This window comes from Crocuta crocuta, unplaced genomic scaffold, assembly GCF_008692635.1.
Source record: "Crocuta crocuta isolate KB4526 unplaced genomic scaffold, BGI_CrCroc_1.0 scaffold72, whole genome shotgun sequence".
NCBI classification, from domain to species: domain Eukaryota; kingdom Metazoa; phylum Chordata; class Mammalia; order Carnivora; family Hyaenidae; genus Crocuta; species Crocuta crocuta.
The window spans coordinates 1,504,848-1,528,781 of NW_027529427.1; the positions used below are offsets into that span (position 1 = coordinate 1,504,848).

A 23,934-nucleotide genomic window follows, 5' to 3' on the forward strand; every position below is an offset into this window, starting at 1 on the left:
AGAAATGTAGAAGGAATGAAAAGAACAAAAGAAAATGGAGCACAGGGTTGTCAGTGGTCAAGAGCAGAAAGTGACTTGGGGAGCACATACTGGAGATGAGCAAAGAAGCAAATACTTCTTTAACTTGATGTTCCTATGTATAAAGTTCACAAGAATTACATTCTTTGGACCATCTGTGTCCTTGGGTTTGTGTTTCTTTATCTCCGAGGGGAACTGGAAGCAGATGCATATGTTTTGTAGCCACTTCTCCTTTCCTCCTTCTGACTTGTTGTATCTCTAACCAACCCCAGAAAGAATTTTCTGGGCTTTTAATACTGTTCTCAATATCTATTTTATCATTCACTGTAACTATCCCATTACTTTAAAAGCTTGTTGAGTTCTATAGGCACCTATTCATAGTAGGGTTTTGTGTGTGTGTGTGTGTGTGTGTGTGAGTGTGTTTGTGTGTATTCAAGACTGCTCACTTAAGAATGTGGAGATATTTGTGATATTAATAAAGAGAAAGGTCTACATTGTAGAGACTGTATATATTGAAAAATACCCAAGCTCCTCAGTAATTACAAAGAATTAATGAAGACTGTCTTTGACGGTACACCGCTTCAAGCTCCCCCTTACCTACTCAGGGAGATAATAAAAGATTACTAAACTATACCCAATATTGGTCTTGATGCAATAAGAATGTTTCCTCACTTTGCAGAAAGATTCCAGAATCTTCCATGTTGCAATCATATTCCTGAACAATGTCTGTGGATCTTTATGTAATTTCTATATTAACCCTTATTATTGAAGCCATATCTGATCAATCAGACTTCTGCTTACTTCTAAGACTCTCTACAATACTTGGATTAAACTTTACATAAAATCCAATGTTGGCTTGTGAGCACTTAAATTAAGGCCTACAAATAAATTTCTTTTAGGGGGTATGAAATTTTCTATTTTGCGTGCCAGAATAGGAATCAGAGAGAGAAATCTTATGTCAGGAATTGAGCGCATAATCTAAAATTCTTGTCAAAATTTCCTTGAGCAGGTTGGAATATGTTTCTCAATTTCCTCTTATTTTCCCTAGTATTTTTAAATCACTTGAAACTTTTCCAAACCACAACTTCTTCTTCAAGATACCCAGAAGAGTTTATACCAGAAGGCTCTTAGCCTTATAAGAGTGTTTAGCAGTTTGTCTCTGAGCTCTTACCTCTTTGAATGAAGCAGAGCTCTGTGTGACATCTTCAGGGCAAGAGGTAAAAGAGGCTCCTGAATCTTCTGAATACAGAAGATAATGGTACGAGAAGGGCAGCCTCAAGGTAGAGGTGAGCATTCCTTTTCTCAGTTCCAGAGAAGAGATTAGAAGTATATGATGAGATGATAAAGGTCATTTGGAGAGAAGGGATGGACATCAGATTGATGGGACAGAGTGATGGGAAGTTGAAAGAAAGAATAATTCCTCAGAGTCAGAAGCACTTCAAAGAGTAAGAAACTAAATATTAATGCAGTGGTATGGGAAGAGGAAGGAAAAGTGATGTTTTCAGCAAGGCAGAGACTCAATGGGTTAACACAATATTTAAGAAGAAAGAATAAGGAAATGGGAATTACAGTTGACTGAGGGTGAGTTTTGCCCAGATTGTTTAGGACTACAGAGCCACTACTGATTTATTTATTCTGAGGAAGTCCTCCCTCCTTATTTTTTAGAGAAAGAGAGTATGAGTGGGGGAGAGGAAAAGAGAGAGAGAGAGAGAGAGAATCCCAACGCAGGGCTCAATCCCATGACCCTGGGATTATGACCTTAGCCAAAGTCAAAAATCCAACACTCAACCAACTGAGCCACCCAGACACCCCTATTCTGCTATTCTGAGGGAATTTCTAAGTTTTCCTCTTGTTTTAGTTTTTTAATTACTCTGAGATTCTTCATCTGGATTCTTCATTAATCTAAGCTTCTTAAAAATGTTCACTTCCTGACTCCTTGATAACTGCATTTTTCTTGCTGATCTGACAGAGAATGCAGTATGGCGGTCCCAAGTAAGATGCTGGTCTGTTGCTGTGATTTCCGTAGCGCTCCTCAGTGCTTGTTTCATTGCGAGCTGTGTGGGTAAGTTCTTCCCTTAGGTGCCATTTCCCTGGATTCCTTTTCCTATCATGTTCTAGAAAGATTTCCTAAGGTATGTTCTTCTTCTTCTTTTTTTTTTAAATCTCATTAATATGTTATCTCTTACTTGGAATACCATATTTGATTTCTCCTCCTCCTCCTCCCTTCCCTCCTATTTTTCCATCTTTTGGTAACTGACTCTGCTTCCAGATCTACTTTACTGGGTTTTATTAGCATGCTCCCCTCCATGGCCTCACGTACGAATGTGTGTTAGTTGGAGACACCCTCTGTGACATTGTCATCCACCCCTGGATTCCCTAGTGATCATGGTTCTCTGGGCACAGAAGCCCTCTATTTTGAGATCTCAACTATAATTACAAGATTAGGCTCTTTGATTTTCATGTGGGAGTCTTCCCAGTATGAGACGAAAACGTTTGCAAATGCAATATTGAAGATATAGGGGAATGAAGTCTTTTTTCCTTGTTCAATTTACTTCCAAGTAAATATTGGAAGTTCATTTTGTGAGAAGTTTCAAAGATCTTTTTGCTCCTTGGGCTATAGTTCGGTTCTCTATTTATTGATAATGTAATTAGAAATAATTTTGAATCATCTGGGCGGGAGTGAAAGTAACTACCTATGTCATATGGGCCATGTTTGAATTTCCTTCTGAGATGTAAACCAATCCCCCAGCCTTTATTAAAACACAGTTATCACAAGTTTAAAGTTAAAATCTGCTTTACTTTTCATGGTCAAGTGCAAAAGAGGTTTAAGAATAATTATTTCATTAAAGGAAGTAGATGTTCAGGACCCCAAGGAAAAAAGTCTTGTCTTTATTGAGCTTCAGTAGTAGAAGGACAAGAAAAAGTAAGTGAAGAGTCACGGCAGGACCTGAGAGAGAACTAAGTCTTGCTTAATGTGCACACTCTTGAGCATAAAAGTGAATGTTTATCCGAGACATTTAAAGTATCTCAATGTTTAAAGGTTCCCCTTGGTTGTTACTTACCCCACGTATTTCTCTGTAGCTACCAACAGTCAGAAATTTTAGAAAATATCCAAATAAGCTGCAAGCTTGCTTCAGAATAAAACTAAGGAGAAACAGCCAGTGAGTCAACACATATTGATTATTCTGTGACCATCACTGTTCCAGGAGTTTGTGATTGATTGATGCGGAAAACCGATAAAACCTCTGCCCGAGAATATAGAGCTTAAACTTCAGTGGGGAAAGAACCAAAAACAAATATGCAGGCATATAAACAAACAAAATTGATGAACACGGACAAGTAGTAACTCAGCATAGTCTTTATTGAGCTTGCCTAGAGAGAAGAGATTGGTGGTGGTTGGGAGCAAGCCAGCTGGGCAAGATATATAGCAGCAGGAATCTCTATAATAAAAACAAATGATCAATGCTAATCCTCCTGCTGCCTTCACAGTGACTTATCATCTTACATATGGCAAAATTGACAAATGGCTGTCTGAACTACACACATACCACTCATGTTTAATGTGCTTCAGTGAAGGGACAAGCTTGACAGGTAAGGTGTTGTGATACCTAACCAGACTTTCTCTTTTCTCAGAGAGAGGTTAAGGTCAAGTTCAACATTGGTTTATTCCATTTTTTTAAAAAATAAAGTCTCTGCTTTGAGATATCTCTACATTTACATGTTCAGATCAGGCTTTAGATTCACCGTCAGAACAATTTTCTCTCCAGACCTCTTGATCTCAATAAATGCTACCAACACATCTCATGTACTTTGCTCAAGTTAACACTGGAAGTTATTCCTAACAGTTCTCATTTCACATTAGCCTCATCCTTATCAAACGGATAAAAATCCTCTTTTTGATATCTGAAGTTCTCAGTAATAGCCACCTGCATTCCAAGTGTCAGCTTTATTATTGGCCAGTGTGGATCTTGGAACACGGCTCAGGATGAGATTGCCCTCACTCTAAAATATAATCCTGGTAACTTCCTATGTGAAGAGCTGGGGCAGTTGAATTCAGAATCATCACTATAGCTAGTGAAAAAAGTCAAAGAAAGGTAAAGTGCATGTCTGTAGTAGTCTTTATGGCCTTACTCTTTCCAGGAAAAAAAATCCAAATAGATTTCAGACTCTTGCTACTTCAAGAACTAAATAATCCAATCTTCTGCTTCTATGCAAAAACCTATGAGGGATAAAAAGAGAGCGGATGTTTCTTTGTATTTCTATGAGATGTTGGAATTTTCCCTTTTATGTTATTTGGCAACTATATGGTACATGGGGTGATGGGGGATGATTTTTTTTGCTCTCCCTGCCTTCTGGGTCTCTCGTCACATTGGGGTTCTTTAGTCAAACAGCTGTGGAGCTGGCCCTTCTGGGGAGGAAAGCAGAATTCTATTAGGATGTAGGCACTCAAGCAACTGGAGTTTCAAAGAATGGCTTCTTGGAAGCAGCAATGGGTGCTTTACCCTTTGCCTTCAGAACGTTCTGAAATGAATGAGACAGAGATGGATATTAATTCAATGAACTGCACATTTGTGTGGTATGAGAGACTGCAAATCTACTCCTTAAAAATATCCAACTTGATGGGTGGCTCAGTCGGTTGAGCATCCGACTCCAGCTCAGGTCATGATCTCATGGTTCGTGGGTTCAAGCCCTGCTTCAGGCTCTGTGCTGACAGCTCAGAGCCTGGAGCCTGTTTTGGATTCTGTGTCTCCCTCTCTCTGACCCTCCCCTGCTCATGTCGTCTCTCCTTCTCTCTCAGAAATAAATTTAAAAAAACATTAAAAAAGAAAAAATACCCAACTTGCTATTATTTATGGCCAACTGAGCTGTTCAGTACAGCTAATTCAAGTTACATGATTCAAGTTTACATAATAAAATTATTTTACATAATACCATGTCACCAACTAAGAGGGCTTAAATGTTAACAGTATCTTTTCAAATTCTTATTACAATGAAGAGGAAAAGTAAAAGTCTAAACAAAAAATTTTCATTTTGATTACAGCTAGGAAATAATTGATAGCCACCATGTATCTTCTCTAATTTCTTTCCCCCTGAGTCCCAATCAGAGTGTTGAGATGTTCAGATGTGCAGGTAAAGTTTCTTCAGTACATCTGGGCTCTACCTAGGCCTGTAGTTTTCAAACTCTTTTGCTTTCCAGTCCCCAAAAAGGATTTTGGAAAACTATGTACCACCTTATACAAATTATTTTGGCATTTAAATCTTTTTGTCTTTTTTAACCAAGTTATAGAAACGAAGGCTTTAAATTCTAAAATATTGTAAATATTGACATTTAAAACACAAAATTCTTGCATCTCTTTTAAAAATCTATCTACTAGTGTTTAAATACTATCAGGGTAGTGATACCCCTGCTACCATCATTCATTAAAAAAAAGGAATATGTATTCTTTAACAGTTGGATGTTTTACATTAATCTTTTTCCCTCTTCAACTAATGTTTACATTGTACTTCCTCAATTTTCTAAAATATGTACTATATGTTTGATATTTTCATTTCCTGAGGAACATTAGGTTTTACATGTTATAAAATTTCTTCTGGGTTGACTTATCATTACTTATCATTAACTTATCCATATTATGAGGAAACAATGTTCAAAGCATCACATTTATTACAAATTTGAATAAATTATTACCAATAAACTAAAACTATTAGAAACTCATCTCTCTCCCTTTTTTAATTCACCTTGGAGAGAGCGAGAGAGAAAGAGCATGAGCTGGGGCGAGGGGCTGGGAAGGAGAGAGAGAATTCCAAGCCAGCCCTGATGTGGGGCTTGATATCACAACCCTGGGATCATGACCTGAGCTGAAATCAAGAGTCAAATACTCAACTGAGTCACCCAGGTGCTCCAGCTCATCTCTCTCTCTCTGCCTCTCCCCTGCTCACTCGCTCTCTCAAAATAAACAAACTTTTAAAAGACTAATTAACAGAATACATAATTGAGATAGATTTCTAAAAGTGGCTAATATTAAAATGATACAGATATGGCCTATTTTATTCAACTTATAATATTATAAGAGCTAAAAAGTCTGTACATTGTTTCTCATAATTTAGTGATGTAATAATATACAAAATAAATAAGATAGACCTACATGCAACATATTAGCAAAAATCTTAGCAAAAATTAAGAGCAAGAAGAGCAGATATATTATAATAGCTTTAAAAACACTCAAACCTCAACAAATCTAAATGACTTGTTATTTATTTATATATATGTATATATATACACACATAATATATTTACACATACATATATGTAATATATATATATTTATTTATCTGATAAAATTATTCACCCGCATTAGTCATTTAAAATCCTGAGAGACCTTGGTGTTTCTAATATATAAAGGATTTGAACAACAGGGGAAAATCTTGATAATAACTCTTTTTGCAAAAAGTCCAGAGCAATTATGCAGGTAAACTTTAGGAAATATTGAGGGCTCAATGCTAAAGAATGTTTATTTAAAAGCAGATCTAGGGGCGTCTGGGTGGCTCAGTCAGCCAAGAGTCCGACTTCAGTCCAGGTCAAGATCCCGTGCTTCATGGGTTCGAGCCCCACGTTGGGCTCTGTGCTGACGGCTCGGAGCCTGGAGCCTGCTTCAGATTCTGTGTCTCCCTCTCCCTCTGCTCCGCCCTCCTACTCTGTCTCTCTGTCTCCTAAAAATAAAAAATAAACATTAAAAAAAAAGCAGATCTATGGCTCCAAACGATATAATTCAGGGAAGCAGTAAAGACATGAAATAAGAAACCCGCCTCTAGAAAAGAATTGCAGATCCTTGGAATTTGATGTGTATGAAACTTACCTCTTTGATCCCATTTATGCCGAATCGCACTCATTTCTCTCTTGCGTGCAACACAGGGAATGTCTGGGCCTGTTGCCCATGTAGCTGGAAGTCCTTTGGTTCCAGCTGCTACTTCATTTCTACGGAGCAGAACTTCTGGTCGAAGAGCGAGCAGAACTGTGTTGCGATGGGCGCGCACTTGGTGGTGATCAACACGGAAGCAGAGCAGGTACTTGTGTTTACTTTTCATTACATTTTTTTTTAATTGCGGAAGAAAATATGGAGGTTGCCCTCTGAACTCTAAGTGTACAGTTCAGTAGCGTTAACCAGAGTCGTATCGTTGCAAAAGGATCTCTACGACTTTTCATTGTGCAGCACGGAAACTCTACACCCGCTGAGCCACCGCTTCCACTGCCCCCCACCTCCAGGACCGGGACCCAGCCTTCTGTTCTCTCCTTCAATGAGTTGGACTCCTTTAGGCCCGTCGTATAAGTGGAACCATACAGCACTTGTGTTTTTTTGCGACTGCCTTATTTCACTTAAGGTAATGTCCTCAAAGCTCTTTCATTTTGTAGCAGTAACAGAACGCCTCTTCCTTTTTGGGGCTGAATAATATTCCACCCTGCATAGACCACATATGGCTTATCCATTCAAGTGCTGATGGATATCTGGGATGTTTTGACCTCTTGGCTGTTGGGACTCATGCTGCAGTGAACACGGGTGTGCAAATGTCTCCATGAGATCTTGCTTTCCGTGACTTTGGATATATACCCAGAAGCTGGATTTCTGGATCATGTAGCAATTCTAATTTTAACTGATTTGAAGAACCACTGCACTGTTTGACACTGTGTCTGTACTATTTACACTCCTGCAAAGAATGCACAAGGATTCCAATTTCTCCACAATCTTGATAGCACTTTTTATTTTTTCTTTTCTTCTCTTTTTTATTAAATTTTTTTAAATGTTTATTTATTTTTGAGAGACAGAGAGAGACAGAGCACAAGTGGGGGCCGGGGGGGAGAGAGGCAGAATCTGAAGCAGGCTCCAGGCTCTGAGCTGTGGCTCAAACTCAGGAACTGCGAGGTCATGACCTGAGCTGAAGTCAGATGCTTAACCAGCTGAGCCACCCAGGTGCCCCTCTTCTCTTTTTAATTTGATAGCAGCCATCCTACTGGGTGTGAGATTATATTCCATTATGGCTTTGATTGACACTTCTCTAATGATTAGTAATATTAAGAATCTGTTCCTGTTCCCTCATGCAGTGTTTTGGGAATGCAAACTGATGCAGCCTCTGTGGAAAAGAGTATGGAGGTTCCTCAAAAATTAAAAATGGAATTACCCCATGATCCAGTAATTGCACTATTGGATATTTACCTAAAGAATATGAAAACACTAATTTGAAAGGATATATGCACCCGTATGTTTATTGCAGCATTGTTTACAATAGCCAAGATATGGAAATAGCCCAAATGTCCACAGATAGATGAATGGATAAAAAAGAGGTGGTGTATACAGATATACCATGGAATATTATTCAGCCGTAAAAAAGAATGAAATCTTGCCAATTGCAACAACATGGACAGACCTAGAGTATTATGATGCTAAGTGAAATAAGTCAGTCGGAGAAAGACAAATTTCACTCACATGCAGAATTTAAGAAGCAAAACAAATGAACATAGGGGAGGTGGAGAAAGAGAGATGGAAGCAAACCATAAGAGACTCTTAACTATAGAGAACAAACTGAGGGTTGATGGAGGGAGGGGTGTAGGAAATGGGTTAAATGGGTGCTGGGGATTAAGGAGGGCACTTGTGATAAGCACTGAGTGTTGTATGTCAGTGATGAATCACTAAATTCTACACCTGAAACTAGTTTTACCATATATGTTAACTAATTAGAATTTAAATAAAAACTTGAAATTAAAACAAAATTGTGTCTCTTTCGATTTCCTTAAAAAATGTTTTGTGATTTTCAAATGATAAGATTTTCACTTTCTTTGCGAAGTTTATTCCTAAGTATTTTATTCTTTCGATGTTCCTGTCAGTGAGATTGCTTTCTTAATTTTCTTTTTGTATTGTTTATTGTTATTGTGTAGACATGCAACTGACTTTTGTATGTTTATTTTGTATCCTACAACTTCTCTGAATCTGTGTCTTAGTTCCAACAGTGTTATCAGCTTTAAAGAGATATAATTGCCATATAAAATTGTCTGAGTTTAAGGTGTGCAATGTGTTGACTTGACGTATGTATGTATTGCAAAATGGTTACCTCAAAAGGTTAGTTAACACATCCATCAATTTACACAAATACCATTTGTTTTTGAGGTTAGAACATTTAAGTTCTGTTCTCTTACCCACTTTGAAGTATAGAGTACAGTATTGTTAAGTGACACCATGCTGTACATTACAGTTCCAGAACTTATATTCATCTTCTAACTAGAAGTGGGTACTTTTTGGCTAACATCTTCCCATTTCCCCCATGCCCCAGCACCTGAAGCACTATTATAGTCTATTTCTATAAGTGGCTTTTAAAATTCAATTCAATTCAATTCAATTCAATTCAACTCAATTCGCTAATTTGCTTTTTATTTGAGTACAGTTAACACACAATATCACATTAGTTTCAGGTGTACAACATAGTGATTTGACAACTTATATGTGATGCTATGTCCGCAGAAGTGGAGCTACCATCTTTCACCCTACAATATGGTTACAATACCAGTGACTATATTCCTTATGCTGAGTCTTTTATCCCTCTGACTTATTCATTCTATAAGTTTGACTTTTTTTTTAATTTTTTTTTTTTTTCTGGGAGAGAGAGAGAGACAGCATGAGCAGGGGAGGGTCAGAGAGGGAGGGAGTCACAGACTGAAACAGGCTCCAGGCTCTGAGCTGGCAATCAGCACAGAGCCCGACGCGGGGCTCGAACCCACAAACCCCGAGATCATGACCTAAGTGAAAGTCGGACGCTTAACCGACTAAGCCACCCAGGCTCCCCAAGTTTGACTTTTTTAGAATTCACATGTGAGTGAGATCATACTGTACTTGTTTCTCTCTCACTTATTTCACTTAGCATAGTACCCTTAACGTCCATCCATGTTGTCACAAATGGCAGCGTTTCCTTCATTTGATGGCTGAATAATATTACACTTTCATTATTCTTTCATCTATAGACACTTAGGTTGTTTTCGTGTCTCGGTATTGTAATTAATGCTGCAATAAACATGGGAGTGCAGCTATCTCTTCAAAATAGTAGTTTCATTTCCTTCCTCCCCAGAAGAGGGATTGCTGGATCATATGGAAGTTTTATTTTCAATCTTTTGGGGAAGTTCCATATTGTTTTCCATATTGGCTGTGCCAGTTTGCATTCTCATCAACAGTGCACATAGGTGCCCTTTTCTCCACATTCTTGATGGCATTTATTATCTTTGTATTAGCATTTATTTTTTTTTAGTGTCTTTTGAGATTAGCCATCCTAACAGTTATAAGGTGATATCTCATTGTGGTTTTGAGTTACATTTTCTTTTCTTTTTTTTAAAATATTTTTATTTATTTCTAGGAGAGAGAGAGAGAGACAGCGTGAGCAGGGGAGGGTCAGAGAGAGAGGGAGTCACAGGTTCTGAAACAGGCTCCAGGCTCCGAGCCGGCAGTCAGCACAGAGCCGGACGTGGGGCTCGAACCCACGAACCGCGAGATCATGACCTAAGCGAAAGTCGGACGCTTAACCGACTAAGCCACCCAGGCGCCCCATTGAGTTACATTTTCTTAATGATTAGTGATATTGAGCATCTTTCCATACCTAGTGGCCAATTATATGTCATCTTTGAAAAAAATGTCTCTTTGGGGCACCAGAGTGGCTCAGTCGGTTAAGCATCCGACTTGGCTCAAGTCATGATCTCACAGTTCATGAGTTCAAGACCTGTGTCAGGCTCTGTGCAGACAGCTTAGAGCCTGGAACTTACTTTAGATTCTGTGTCTCTCTGCCCTCCCCTGCTCATGCTCATGCTCATGCTCTGTCTCTCTCAAAAATAAGTAAACATTAAGAAACAAATTTAAAAAAGAGAGAAAAATGTCTATTCAGGTTCTTTGCCCATTTTTAATTGGATTTAAATTATTTAATTTAATTTTGTTGTTGAGTTGTAAAAGTTCCTTATATAGTTTGGATATTAATCCCTTATCTGTAGCTGGTTTGCCAATATTTTTTCCTATTCCATAGGTTCCCTTTATATTTTGTTGATTATTCTTTTACTGTGCAGAAACTTCTAAATTTGATGTAGTTGCACTTCAATTTTGCTTTTGTTGTCTTTGCTTCTGGTGTCATATCCAAAAAATCATTGCCAAGACCAATGTCAAGGAGGTTTTCCTCTATGTTTTTTTCTTGAAGTTTTTTCAGGTCATACATATAAGTTTTTAAATCCATTCTGAGTTAATTTTTCTAAGTGGAATAACATAGTGGTCCAATTTTATTCTTTTGCAAGTGATTATTCAGTTTTTCCAATACCATTTATTGAAGAGACTGTCCTTTGAGTATTCTTGGTTCCCTTGCTATATATTAGTTTATTATGTGTGTATATGTTTATTTTTGGACTCTCTATTCTGTCCCACTGGTCTTTGTTCCTGTTTTTATGTCAATATCATAATGTTTTGATTACTATAGATTTGTAACATGGTTTGAAATCAAGATGTGTACTGATTCCAGCTTTATTCTTTCTCAAGATTGCTTCAGGTATATGAGGTGTTTTATGGTTCTATATGAATTTTAGGATTGTTTTTTCTATTTCTGTGAAAAATGCTATAGGTATTTAATAGGTAGAGATTAATTACATTGAATCTACAGATGGCTTTGGGTAGTCTGGGCATATTAACAATATTAAGTCTTCCAATCCATGAACATGGGATATGTTTCCATTTATTTCTGTCTTTCCCAATTTCTTTCGTCAATGTATTGTAGTTTTCAGTGTACAGATTTTTCATCTCCTTGGATAAATTTATTCTTAAGTATTTTATTATTACTATTATGTATAGTATTTATTATGCTACTGTAATGAGATTATTTTAAATTTCTTTTCCAGGTAGTTCACTGATTTTTGTATTCTGTAACTTACCGAATTTGTTTATTAATTCTAACAATTTCTTGGTGGAATTAAAATTTTCTATATATAAGATTATAGCATCTGGAAACAGAGAGAATTAATTTCTTCCTTTCTAATTTGGATATCTTTTCTTTCTTTCTTTCTTTCCTTTCTTTTCCTTCCTTCCTTCTTTCCTTCCTCCCTCCCTCCCTTCCTTCTTCTCTCTCTCTCTCTCTCTCTTTTTTTCTTTCTTTTTCACAATTAACTCTGGCTAGGACTCCCAGCACTGTGTTGAAAAGAAGTGGTGAGAGTGGGCATCCTTGTTTTCTTTCTGATCTTAGATAAAAAGTCTAAACCTTCCACCACTGAGTATGATATTAGTTGTTGGCTTGTTGTATATATGGCCTTTATTATATTGAGGAACATTCCTTTTATACCCAATTTTTTTGTTTGTTTGTTTTATGGCAGGATGTTGAATTTTGTCAAATGATTCTTGGCATCTAGTGAGATGATCATATAATTTTTATGTTTTATTCTTTTAATATGGTGTGTCATATTTATTCATTTGCATATGTTGAATCATCCTTGCATCCCAGGGATAAAGCCCACTCAATCATGGTATATAATCTATTTATTTATTTATTATTTATAGCGAGTGGGGGAGGGACCAAAGGGAGAGAAAGAATCTTAAGCAGGCTCCATGGTCAGTGTGGAGCCCAACACAAGGTTCGATTCCATGACCCTGGGATCATGACCTGAGCTGAAATCAAGAGTCAGATGCTGAACCGACTGATCCACCCAGGCACCCCATCCTTTAAAAGTGCTGTTGTATTTAGTTTGGTAGTTATTTTGTTGAGAATTTTTGTGTCGATACTCATTAGGGACATTGGCCTGTTATTTTCTTTTCTTGTGGAATCCTTGTCTGGCTTTGGTTTAGGATAATGCTGGCCTCATAAAATGTATTTGGGAGTATGCCCTTCTCTTCAATTTTTTGGAAAAGGTTCAGGAAGGATTGGTATTAATTCTTCTGTCAAATCTGTTAAAATTCACCAGTAAAACCATCTGGTCCTGGGCATTTCTGTGTTCAGAGGTTTTTAATTATTGTTCAGTCTCCTTACTCATTATTGGTGTTTTCCAATTTTCTATTTTTCATGATTCAGCATTGGTAGGTTATATATTTTTAGGAATTTTTTCATTTATTCTAGAAATCCAATTTTTGGCATATGATCATTCATAGTATTCTCATGATCCTTTGTATTTCTGGTATCAGTTGTAATGTCTACTCTTTCATTTTTTATTTTATGTATTTGAATCTTTTCACTGTTTTTAGTATATCCAAAGGTTTGTCCATTTTATCTTTTAAAAAAAACCTCAGCTCTTGATTTCATTTATCTTTTCTGGTCTCTATTTCATTTATTTCTGCTTTGATCTTCGTTATTCCCTTCCTTCTAAGCTCAAATAAACTTAGTTTTTTTTTCTTTTTCTAAGTATTTGAGGTGTAAAGTTAAGTGGTTTTTTTTTTGTGGGTTTTTTTTTTTGGTGATCTTTCTTTTTCTCACTGTAGATGTGTTCCTAAAGTTTCTAAGTGGTATGACAGCAACTTTTGATGAGTAATATCCTTTTTTAGAGGGTGAGGAAAGAAAATAAGAGAAAGAAAGCAATTTGAATGCAATTTCTTTTTTAAAACGGATTTCTGAGCATCTTTTTTTTTTAAAATTTTTTAAATGTTTTATTTATTTCTGGGAGAGAGAGAGAGAGAGACAGCATGAGCAGGGGAGGGTCAGAGAGAGAGGGAGTCACAGACTGAAACAGGCTCCAGGCTCTGAGCTGGCAGTCAGCACAGAGCCTGACGTGGGGCTCGAACCCACGAACCGCAAGATCATGACCCAAGTGAAAGTCGGATGCTTAACCAACCAAGCCACCCAGGGGCCCTGATTTCTGAGCATCTTAAGAACAATTATTTTGAATTCTTTGTTAGGTAACTCCTGATCTCCACTCCCTTGGGACTGTACTAGAGGTTTACTGTATTCCTTTGGTGGAGATTTTTTCATAAATTTGTGATTCCTGTACTTTGCATTGCTGCCTGCACATTTAAATAAGCGATAATCTCTTATCCAGACTTTATGGGTTGACTTAATTAAGGGAAGACTCACCTGTGGTCAGGCACACACTGGAGTGTGCTATGACCTAGGCCTAGTGATGCAGAGCACCAAGGATCGGGGCTTGTGAAAGCACAGGGTCTGGGGGTAAAGAAGTCTCTTTGGCCTAGGCCACTAGGGTACACAGCAGACAGCTCTGCTGTCCTTGGAGAGCACTGTAGGAGGTCCACAGAGGGTACAAGGACTCATGGTGCCTCAGTGGTGGTTCCAAGTCCTTTGGGGACTAGGGCAGGCAGTGGTAGTGACTGGAGCTGATAGTGTGCACAGACTTCGCTCTGGGGGCCAGCTGCATTTGCCTATGTTGTAGCAGGGACCAGTTGCAGACAAACATAGTGGTGGGAGCCAAGGCAGGAAGTCAGTCCCGGGACTCCCACACAGGCAAGACAAAAACCAGTCCCTCTGGCAGCCCCCTTGAAAAGCCCGAGCACTGGACATAGTTCCTTCCATGAGAGAAGGTGTGGGCTGGCAGTTTTCTCCTGATCGCTTTGTACTGTGCCCACAAAGTGGTGGGTAAATTCAACAAACTTTCATACCTACTTTGATGCAGCTCTGCTTGGCTTTGCACTTACCCTGGGCCCTGCAATGTCTTAACTGGTTTCTTGAGTTCTCAAAAGGGCAATTTGGTCTGTATATTGTTAACTTTGGTGTCTCCCTGGGGGGATGAGGACCTGGGGCTTCCTATTGCACCATCTTGCTGATGTCAGTGGAGCAGGCACAGTTTTCAAAAGACATTTTTCATTTTGTAAAAGTAAATATTTATTTATTTTACATAGTAAAATATCCATCTTTCTATATTCTCAACATTCACAATAGAGTGAAGAAATCTATGTGGTCCTTCCATTTTCTTTCTGCTTAATGAATAAATGAGTGGAATATGTGTAATGAAATCTGATTCCACATAATTCTCTCTATTAGGACCTTCCCAAGCAAATAATTAACAATCTCTGTTTCAAAATTCTGTTTTCCCCTATACTCAGATTCCCAAAGAAGTGTCAACATTTAACCATAAAACCAACAAGCATTTTGCTTTGTTTGGTGAAATGGAAATCCGTATTAAGGTCAATATGTTTAAGGGAAAATCATCTCTAAAATGAAAAAATAGCAAATTATCAGATCTGATTTATAAATGGAAACATGCCAATGTAATATAACAAGTAATAAGTATTATATGTTCCAAGAAATTTTTATAAAAAATGTTTATAAAGCTCACCTTAATATTCAGAATTTCACTTGCTTTTCTCCCAGACACACGGTCTCAACTGACAAAATGAAAAATTTCAACGTAGTAAGACTCAATCTAACTTTTACTTTTAATACGCATACATGTTAATTGTAAGACATTGGCTAGTAGATATAAACATTTTCAAACATTCCTATATTTGAGGAATGTCTATTTTGACAATGTTAATTTATATTATAGTGAAACAAAAGTAAATGTCCACATAGAATATTGCAAGTATCATTCTCAGTATTTAATAAAGCTCAGGAGAGGGGCGCCTGGGTGGCTCAGTCGGTTGAGCATCCGACTTCAGCTCAGGTCATGATCTCACAGCTCGTGAGTTCAAGACCCCCCGTGTCAGGCTCTGTGCTGGCAGCTCAGAGCCTGGAGCCTCTTTCCGATTCTGTGTCTCCCTCTCTCTCTCTGCCTTTCTCCCACTCGCAGTCTCGCTCTCAAAAATAAATAAAAGCGTTTTAAAAAATAGAGCTCAGGAGAAATATTGCTGAGTTTATTTTAATATTTTTCAGAATCTATTACAAAGCACCCTGTTTTCTATAGAGTTCCATAGCATATTTTTTTTCACACAAAACAAAGGAATATTTCTTTGACTCCTATATGTATTGCAAAATTCTGAGCCCTGAAAGAAAGGAGAAATTGCATTCAGATTGCTTTCTTTTTCTTATTTTCTCTTTTTTTCCTTTCTCACTCTCTAAAGACCATATTATTCATCTAAAATAATTTAGATATATAATTATATGCTATCATACTATTTAGAAACTTCAGAACACATAAATTATGCTTCTAAAAGTATTGAGTTCATTGGAAAGTATCACGTTCAGTTTGGCTCTCAGTAAACAAAACCATGTCTTCATTAGATACTAATTTTGGCAGAGCACAAACTTACATACATTACATGATGTGATCAAGTAGTTTAAAGTAAGAGGTACTTGTTTTCAATAATAAAGTGATAAAGAATTAAAGTACAATATATACATCTTCTGGATAAGTGATTTAGGCCATTATGGTTTTTTGTCTTTTTAGAAGTCTTTAGAATTAATATTTTCAAAATTACTCCTTTTATCTGGCACTCGGTCTACTCACTGGAATAGAGGCATAGAAAAGATTCTCCCTGGTAAGATTAATATATTCATACAACATATGGCTAAGCTGAAACAAAAAGTTCAAATATCTGAGAGATAAAGGTATTTGTGATCATGAGCTGTTTTAAATGGAGGAAACCACTAAGATTATTTTTAGCAAAAACCCAAGCAAAACCAATCTTGGGCAATGAGTGCTAACCTATTTTATAACAGTTAATTAATAACCCTACCTCTTTGCAAAAGGATACCATTTTATTGTATTATTTTTAAAAGTTTATTTACTTTGAGAGAGAGAGAGAGTATGAGCCAGAGATGAGGGACAGAGAGAGAGGGAGAGAGAATCCCAAGAGAAGCCTGCTTTGGATTCTCTCTCTCCCTCTCTCTCTGTCCCTCTTCCACTCACATGCACTCTCTCTACTGTTAAAATCACTACTTTTAAAATCCAGTGAGCACTCCTTTATGTCTAACTTTTACAAATAATTTCCTCCTTCCTAGAGAAGTACTTCTTAGGAGAATAGGGATTTGTAAATTTTGATAACCCAAATTCAACTTCACTGATCAGCAATCAGAAATGAGATGAAACACCTCTAAACTTGTAAAATTAAAAAATGGTTAAAAGTGCAAAAACTGACACATAACTTTAAAAGAATTCTGTCTCTTGGTTAAGAAAAAAAAAGAATAAATTCTGCCTGAGGTGGGTTGGCTAGGAGTCCCTCCCTCGTGTGACCATGTTGGTGTTTTGGCTTATTTTCTTAGCCAATGTGCTCTCCTGTGATTTTTCATCACACCTTGCATTTTCTTTTCTCTTTAGAATTATAGGAAATTGCAGTCTATGATTCTTTCTTTTTCTTCTTGCAGAATTTCCTTGTGCAGAAACTGAATGAATCATTGTCTTATTTTCTGGGACTCTCAGATACACAAGGGAATGACAATTGGCAATGGATTGATAAGACACCTTACAAGGAAAATGTCAGGTGAGTGCCAAATTAGATTAATGAATCGTAGGGCCTTGTTTATATAGAAAATTTAGGGGAATTTTGTTAGTACAGATAATTAATGCTAATATTTCCAATTATAACAATGATAACAGATTCTAACAGTAAGCTCTTACTAACTGTATGTAGTATATCACTTAAACTTCCTGAAAGCTTTTTTTTTTAAAAAATAGTTTATTGTTAGGTTGGTTTCCATATATCACCCAGTGCTCATTCCCACAAGTGCCTTCCTCCATGCCCATCACCCCTCCTCCCCCCACCCCATCTGCCCTCAGTTTGTTCTCGGCATTCAAGAGTCTCTCGTGGTTTATCTGTACGATGGAATACCACATGGCAATGAGAAAGAATGAAATCTGGCCATGTGTAGCAACATGGATGGAACTTGAGGGTGTTATGCTGAGCGAAATAAGTCAGGCAGAGGAGGACAGACACCATATGTTTGCACGTATAGGAGGATTAAGAGGAACTTAATGGAGGACCATGGGGGAGAAGAAGGGGAAAAAGAGTGGGGGAGAGGGAGGGAGGCAAACCACGAAAGCTTATTTTTTAGAATTCATTTTATGGCTTAAAAGATTGAATAACTTGCCCAATGTTAATAAAATAGTAAGATGAGAAGCTAGGTCTCAACTTCATGTGTGTCTAACCCCAAAGATGGTGATGCTCTCAGCCGTTATATTTTACTGCCTCTAAATACATGTAGACACTTCAATCAAAATTTTCTCCAGTTAATATGATTTAAAATATCTGGGGCAGAACTATGTTCAATTCTGATAGAATAATAATATAATAATACTATTTATTTGTGGCTTAAAAATCAATTTAATTGTACATTGTCTCATTTGATTCTCACGTAGTCTCACGATCTATTTGGAGATCTATTTTTAATAATTCCCATTTTTAAAATTTTAAAGGTTATTTATTTATTTTGAGAGAGAGAGAAAGAATGAGTAAGGAAGGGTCAGAGAGAGAGTGAAAATCCCAAGCAGGCTCTGTGCTGCCAGCTCAGAGCCCAATGTGGGGCTCGATCCCATGAACTATGAGATCACGACCTGAGCCAAAGTTGGACACTCAACCAAATGAGCCATCCAGGTGCCCCTGATTCCTATTTTTAAAAGATGAAGAATCTAATACCTGGGAGACAAAGTTACTTCCTTAAGATCATAGTAAGCCAGCAAGAAAATCCAGTTTCTTCATTGCAAAAGTAAAGTCCTACATGCACCACCCCCCTACCTCCTACCACAGATTGTATTCCTTGGAAGCAGAGTAACTTATTTTCAGACTCATTCTCCTGACACTTGTTTAGTGTAGTTCCATGAAAATGGAGCGAACTTTTTTTTTCTTAATGTTTTTTAAAATTTATTTCTGAGAGAGAGAGAGACAGCATGAGCTGGGGAGGGTCAGAAAGAGAGGGAGGTACAGAATCTGAAACAGGCTCCAGGCTCTGAGCTAGCTGTCAGCGCAGAGCCGGATGCAGGGCTCGAACCCACAAACCGTGAGATCATGACCCGAGGCAAAGTCGGATGCTTAACCGACTGAGCCACCCAGGCACCCCCAAGAATAGAGCTAACTCAGGAACATGATAAGTGTACACAAATGAGAAGGCAGTCTCTTTATTACATGCCACTAAAGGAGGAATTTTTAACAACTTAGGTTGGGATAAGGGCTCTGAATAGACGAGAAAGTGAAGATCAGAATCTGGGGGAAGGTTCCAAGAACACTGTTGCATACAAATTTTGCCAGGGGAGAGACAGAGGAGCAAGAGTAAAGGTCCACACTTGAGGTTTTTGAGGAGGGCAGTATGAGAAGAGGAGAGCGATCATTGGGATGTTCTTTCACTCTGAGCCTCATTGTTCAACCCTGACCCTACATGCCTTCTAGTCAATCACAATGCTTTCATTGAAGTCTTTTACCTTTTTGTTTCTCTTTAGATTATGGCACCAGAATGAGCCCAATTTTTCTGCAGAGGAATGTGCTTCAATAGTTTTCTGGGAAAACAGAGGATGGGGCTGGAATGACGTTTTCTGTGATAGTAAGAGACATTCAATATGTGAGATGAAGAAGATTTATCTCTGAATGGAACTTTATTCACTGAAATCTTTAAAGTTAAGACCTGTCATAAAATGATAATTTCCTCTGGCAATTTATGTGTATTTTTTATCACAGAGGTTCATGGAAATATTCAGATGCTTTTCTCCCTTCAATTAGCCCTCTTCTAGTTTCCTGTTTTTCACTAATAAGATGAACTCTTCCTTCCTTTGTTTTCTCTTTAATTTGTTAGTCATTCTTTCCTTTCTTCATATTTTTATAAATGTTCCTTGTGCCAAAGATTGTACTATTTTGTCTGTTGGAAGACTCATAGGGAATAACTTCTGACAATTATGAATTTCTTTCATCAAAATGCTATTTAAAAGCTCTTTTGGCCAAGATGGTGACTGGGACTGCAATCAATGGAAGGCCTGGCAAGAGCTGAAGAATTTGCTTTCCAGACAGTTCACTCAAATGGCTATTTGATATTGGCTATTGGTGGGAAGCCTGAGTTTTCCACCACAGGGATCCCTTCTTAGGGTTATTTGAGTGTCCTCACAATACATCAGCTGCTTCCACCAGAGCAAGTAATCCCAAGAGCAAGTGAGAGCAGCAATGTCTTTTATGGTCTAGCTTCAAAAGCCAAACACCATAATTCTATTGGTCACACAGATCAAACCTGAGATAATAAAGAAGAGGACTAGGGTACCTGGGTGGCTCAGCCAGTTGAGTGGTCCAACAGGCTCAGGTCATGATCTCATAGTTCGTGAGTTCAGACCCCACATTGGGCTCTGTGCTGACAGTTCAGAGCCTGGAGCCTGCTTCAGATTCTGTGTCTCCCTCTCTCTCTGTCCCTCCTCTGCTCATGCTCTGTCTCTCTCTGTCAAAAATAAGTAAACATTAAAAAATAAAGAAGAGGACTATCCAAAGGTAGGAACACCAGAGGTGAGAATCATTCAGGTCAATCTTGGAGTCTGGCTGCCATAGTGGAATTTCCTTAAAAAGATACAAAATATGTATTCCAAGAAGCAAATAATTAAAAATTCTTCTACAATAAAAATATGAAACTCATATTCATCAAAACACTATAAAGAAAAATTTTAAGAGTTGAACTGCAAGAAGACATTTTATTATTTTTTAAAAGATTTTATTTTTTAAAGTAATCTCCACACCCAAAGGGAACTCAGACTCACAACCACAAGATCAAGACTGAACCAGCCAGGTGCCCTGAAGATATTTTAATACTTATAACTAATATGATATTAATGCTGCATGAGAACATAACAGCTGTCACAAATCAATAAGATGGAATTTGGGCAGAATATTTAAAAAACATTTTACAGAAGAGGAAATACAGATTCCAATAAATGTGTTTTTATAGAGATGCTCAGCTCCACTAATAATTTGAGAACTGTCAATACAGACCACAATAACATACTATTTCATACTCATTTTAATGGCTAAAGTGAAGAAACAACGCCAAGAATTGGAGATGTAGGTAAATGGTATCTCTTATACTTTGCTGACTTGAGCTTATCCTGGTAAAACTATATTGTAAAATAAATACATCTACATTTTTTCCCTATATAAACATCACCTAACAAATGCTGTGTTGAGGGAGATCTAACTCTATGAAATGTGGGTGCTGGAATGAAGAATTATTCTGTGGGGATAACTTTAACTAGGAAGACCTTCTGCATTGTATGTTTGTTATTTAGACATATATATGGTAAAAGTAAAAACAAAACAGGGGTTAGGTGAACATAATTATCAACATAATGGTTACATTTAGATGGTAGGCAGGGATTGGGAGGAGCACACAGATATGTGATAGAGTTCCAGATTTTGTATCAGGCAGTGACATTTATATAATAGACATCAAACAGGGGCACCTGGATGGCTGGGTCAGTTAAGTGTCCAACTCTTGATGTCTGCTCAGGTTATGAGCTCATGGTTTGTGAGTTCAAGCCCCACATTGGACTCTGTGGTGACAGTGCAGAGACTGCTGAGATTCGCTCTCTCCCTCTCTCTCTGCCCCTCCCCTGCTCACTCTCTCTCTCTCTCAAAATAAATAATTAAACTTTAAAAATTAAAAAAAAACCCACAACAACAAAATAAAGCAATAATGTCAAGAAGATAGTGTATTATGAATCTCAAATTATGACTAAAACATTTTTGTAAACCCATAGTCCAAATATGAAAAATACTTAATTGAAGTCTAGATTAATGAAAGTTGGGAGTTCTTGACTGATATCTTTGAATTCAAGATCACACTGAAGTAACAGTGATCCAGATTCCAGAAGCTGTTGCTGCCATGCCACTGTCATCACAATCTTCTATCCACCCACAAGAGGCTAGGCGTTGGAGTACTCAATCTAGCCCTAGCGATTACATCTGGAAATTCATAATCTGTGACCTTTCAGCAGAAACATCAGCAGGAAATTCTCTCCTGCTTTATTTTTACTTCCAAGTCTCACACTTTTTCGTTTAATTGGTGGTTACAAATTTTCATGAAGAAAGTAATTGGAAGGAAGTCTGAAAAATGTAGTTCATAGCTTTCCAGCTTTTGAAGCACCGGTAGGCACATTGAAGGAGTGGGGATGGATGCCGAGGACTGATGAACTACATTGAGCAGTTATGATTTGCTATTCTTTACACTGTAAGATTTGATCTAAGCATCTGTATCTATAAGTGAGATGACCCATAGTTTTTTGTTTTTTGTTTTTTGTTTTTGGTACTCTTACAGTTTGGAACAGGTGTACACTAGGTTTATTGAATGAATCAGGATGTGTTTTCTTCTATTTTCTGAACTGTTTGGTAAGTTCACCTGCAATGTAGTGTCATAGTCTGTCTGGGCTGCTCTAATAAAATGTCACAGGCTGGGTAGCTTAGAAACAATGGAAATTTATTTCTCACTGTTCTGGAGGCTGGGAAATCCAAGTCAAGGCACCAGCATGATCACATTTTGGTAAGAGCCCTCCTCCTAGTTCATAGCCTGCACCCTTGTCACTGTCTCCACATGGTGGAAGGGGAGCTAGAGGTCCCTCTAGAGCTTCTTTTATATAGCATTAATCCCATTCAAGAGGACCCCATTCTCACGACTTAAGCACCTCCCAAAGGTCCCATCTTCTAATACCATACCCTTTGAGCATTAGTATTTCAACATATGAATTTTATGGGGATGCAAACATTCAGACCATAGCGTGTAGGTAAATATTTCTTAGATGTTTGGTTTAAATTTATCCATAAAGTTTTCTGAACTTGCTGTTTATTTAAGACTGTTTATTTCAACTACATTTTCCTTTTATTTTTCCCTATGATTTTTAGGCTTCATGAATTTGATTTTTATTTTCTAGAAAACCATTTATCTCACATTAATTTTTTTTTTGAGCAGAGAACATGCGTTATTGAGGAATAGATATGGAACAGCACATTCTTCCACTTGCGGGGTAGAGTTAGCTTTACAGGCCCTTTACCCTGAAGAAAACCCCCAGTGAGGCTGCTTTTGGATAAACTGTAACAGTGACACTGAAACTGGTTAAGTATGCTTAAAATTAGCTCCGCCCAAACTACAGTGAGTATAAGTAGTGACAGAGCTGACAAGAGAAAGGCACAGATGACCAGAGTCAGGAATGTGGGGGCTCCATGTGAGGACAGCAGTGTTGTAGGAGACCAGGTTGGGACGGGTGGCATGTCAGCTGCCCATCAAAAGGTTGTAAGGTGCTGGAGAGAAGTTAAAGGGAGCATCTCTTTCTTTGCTTGAACACCAAAAATAGGAAACCAGAGAATAGGGGGAATGGTGGCAAATCCCAAAAAGGAAATGGAGGAGTTCTTGGAAGAGCATGGCCACGTTAGTTCAAGAGGGAGGGTGAGGCACTGTTAAAGAGAAGCAAACCTTGGTGGGGGTGGCCTATTGAGTCTTGGGCTGAGATGTGGAAATCATTTGCAATTATTTCCTACCTCTCCAAGGACGTTCAGACAAAAATCAGTACAACTTAGATGGAGTTACAGGTGTGCTACATCACACTGGGGGAAAGGTTTCTGCAGTCTGACGAACTTGTTAACATGCAGCATGAAAGGGAATGGAATATTATTTTGGCACCTGCAATGTAAAAGGGGCCAGGGAGTTATTAAGAGAGAAGAAAGAACTTATGACTGGGTACTTTCTGGTGAGGCAAAAAGAAGTGTTTGTTTCCCTCCACTAAGACACTGCCCACAGGTGAGCTCAAAGCACAGAATCACTCTTAACTGTCGTCTCCATCTCATTCAGATAGATTACGTGTTGTTACCAAGACTTGTCCTTGGAAGGGTCTTAAAAAATATCTCTCTTTGGTCAGCTTGATACTGATGAAAAACAAATCTTTCAATAAAAATGGAGGAAAAAATTAAAGTGAGATAAAATCCAAAGGGAATGGACCCCTCCCAGTACGCACACACTCAGAAGTGTTACCTGTTCCCTGCTCTTCAAAAAAAAAAAAAAAAAAAAAAAAAAAAAAACAAAGAAAAAATAGGA

The 23,934-nt window shown here is 37.8% G+C and overlaps 1 protein-coding gene across 2 annotated transcripts; it reads left to right on the forward strand.

Annotated features, from left to right (window-relative positions):
• Positions 1-1,175: 1,175 nt before the first annotated feature.
• LOC144227354 (C-type lectin domain family 6 member A-like) lies at positions 1,176-19,528 on the forward strand. Of its 2 annotated transcripts, XM_077758972.1 has the most exons (6): positions 1,176-1,304; positions 1,988-2,080; positions 3,508-3,609; positions 6,932-7,083; positions 17,260-17,375; positions 19,325-19,528. In XM_077758972.1, the coding sequence occupies exons 1-6, from the start codon at positions 1,274-1,276 to the stop codon at positions 19,467-19,469; spliced, it is 639 nt and encodes a 212-aa protein (XP_077615098.1). In that variant the 5' UTR covers positions 1,176-1,273; the 3' UTR covers positions 19,470-19,528. The 2 variants fall into 2 exon arrangements, with proteins under 2 accessions (XP_077615098.1, XP_077615099.1); XM_077758973.1 differs by lacking the exon at positions 3,508-3,609.
• The last annotated feature ends 4,406 nt before the right edge of the window (positions 19,529-23,934 follow it).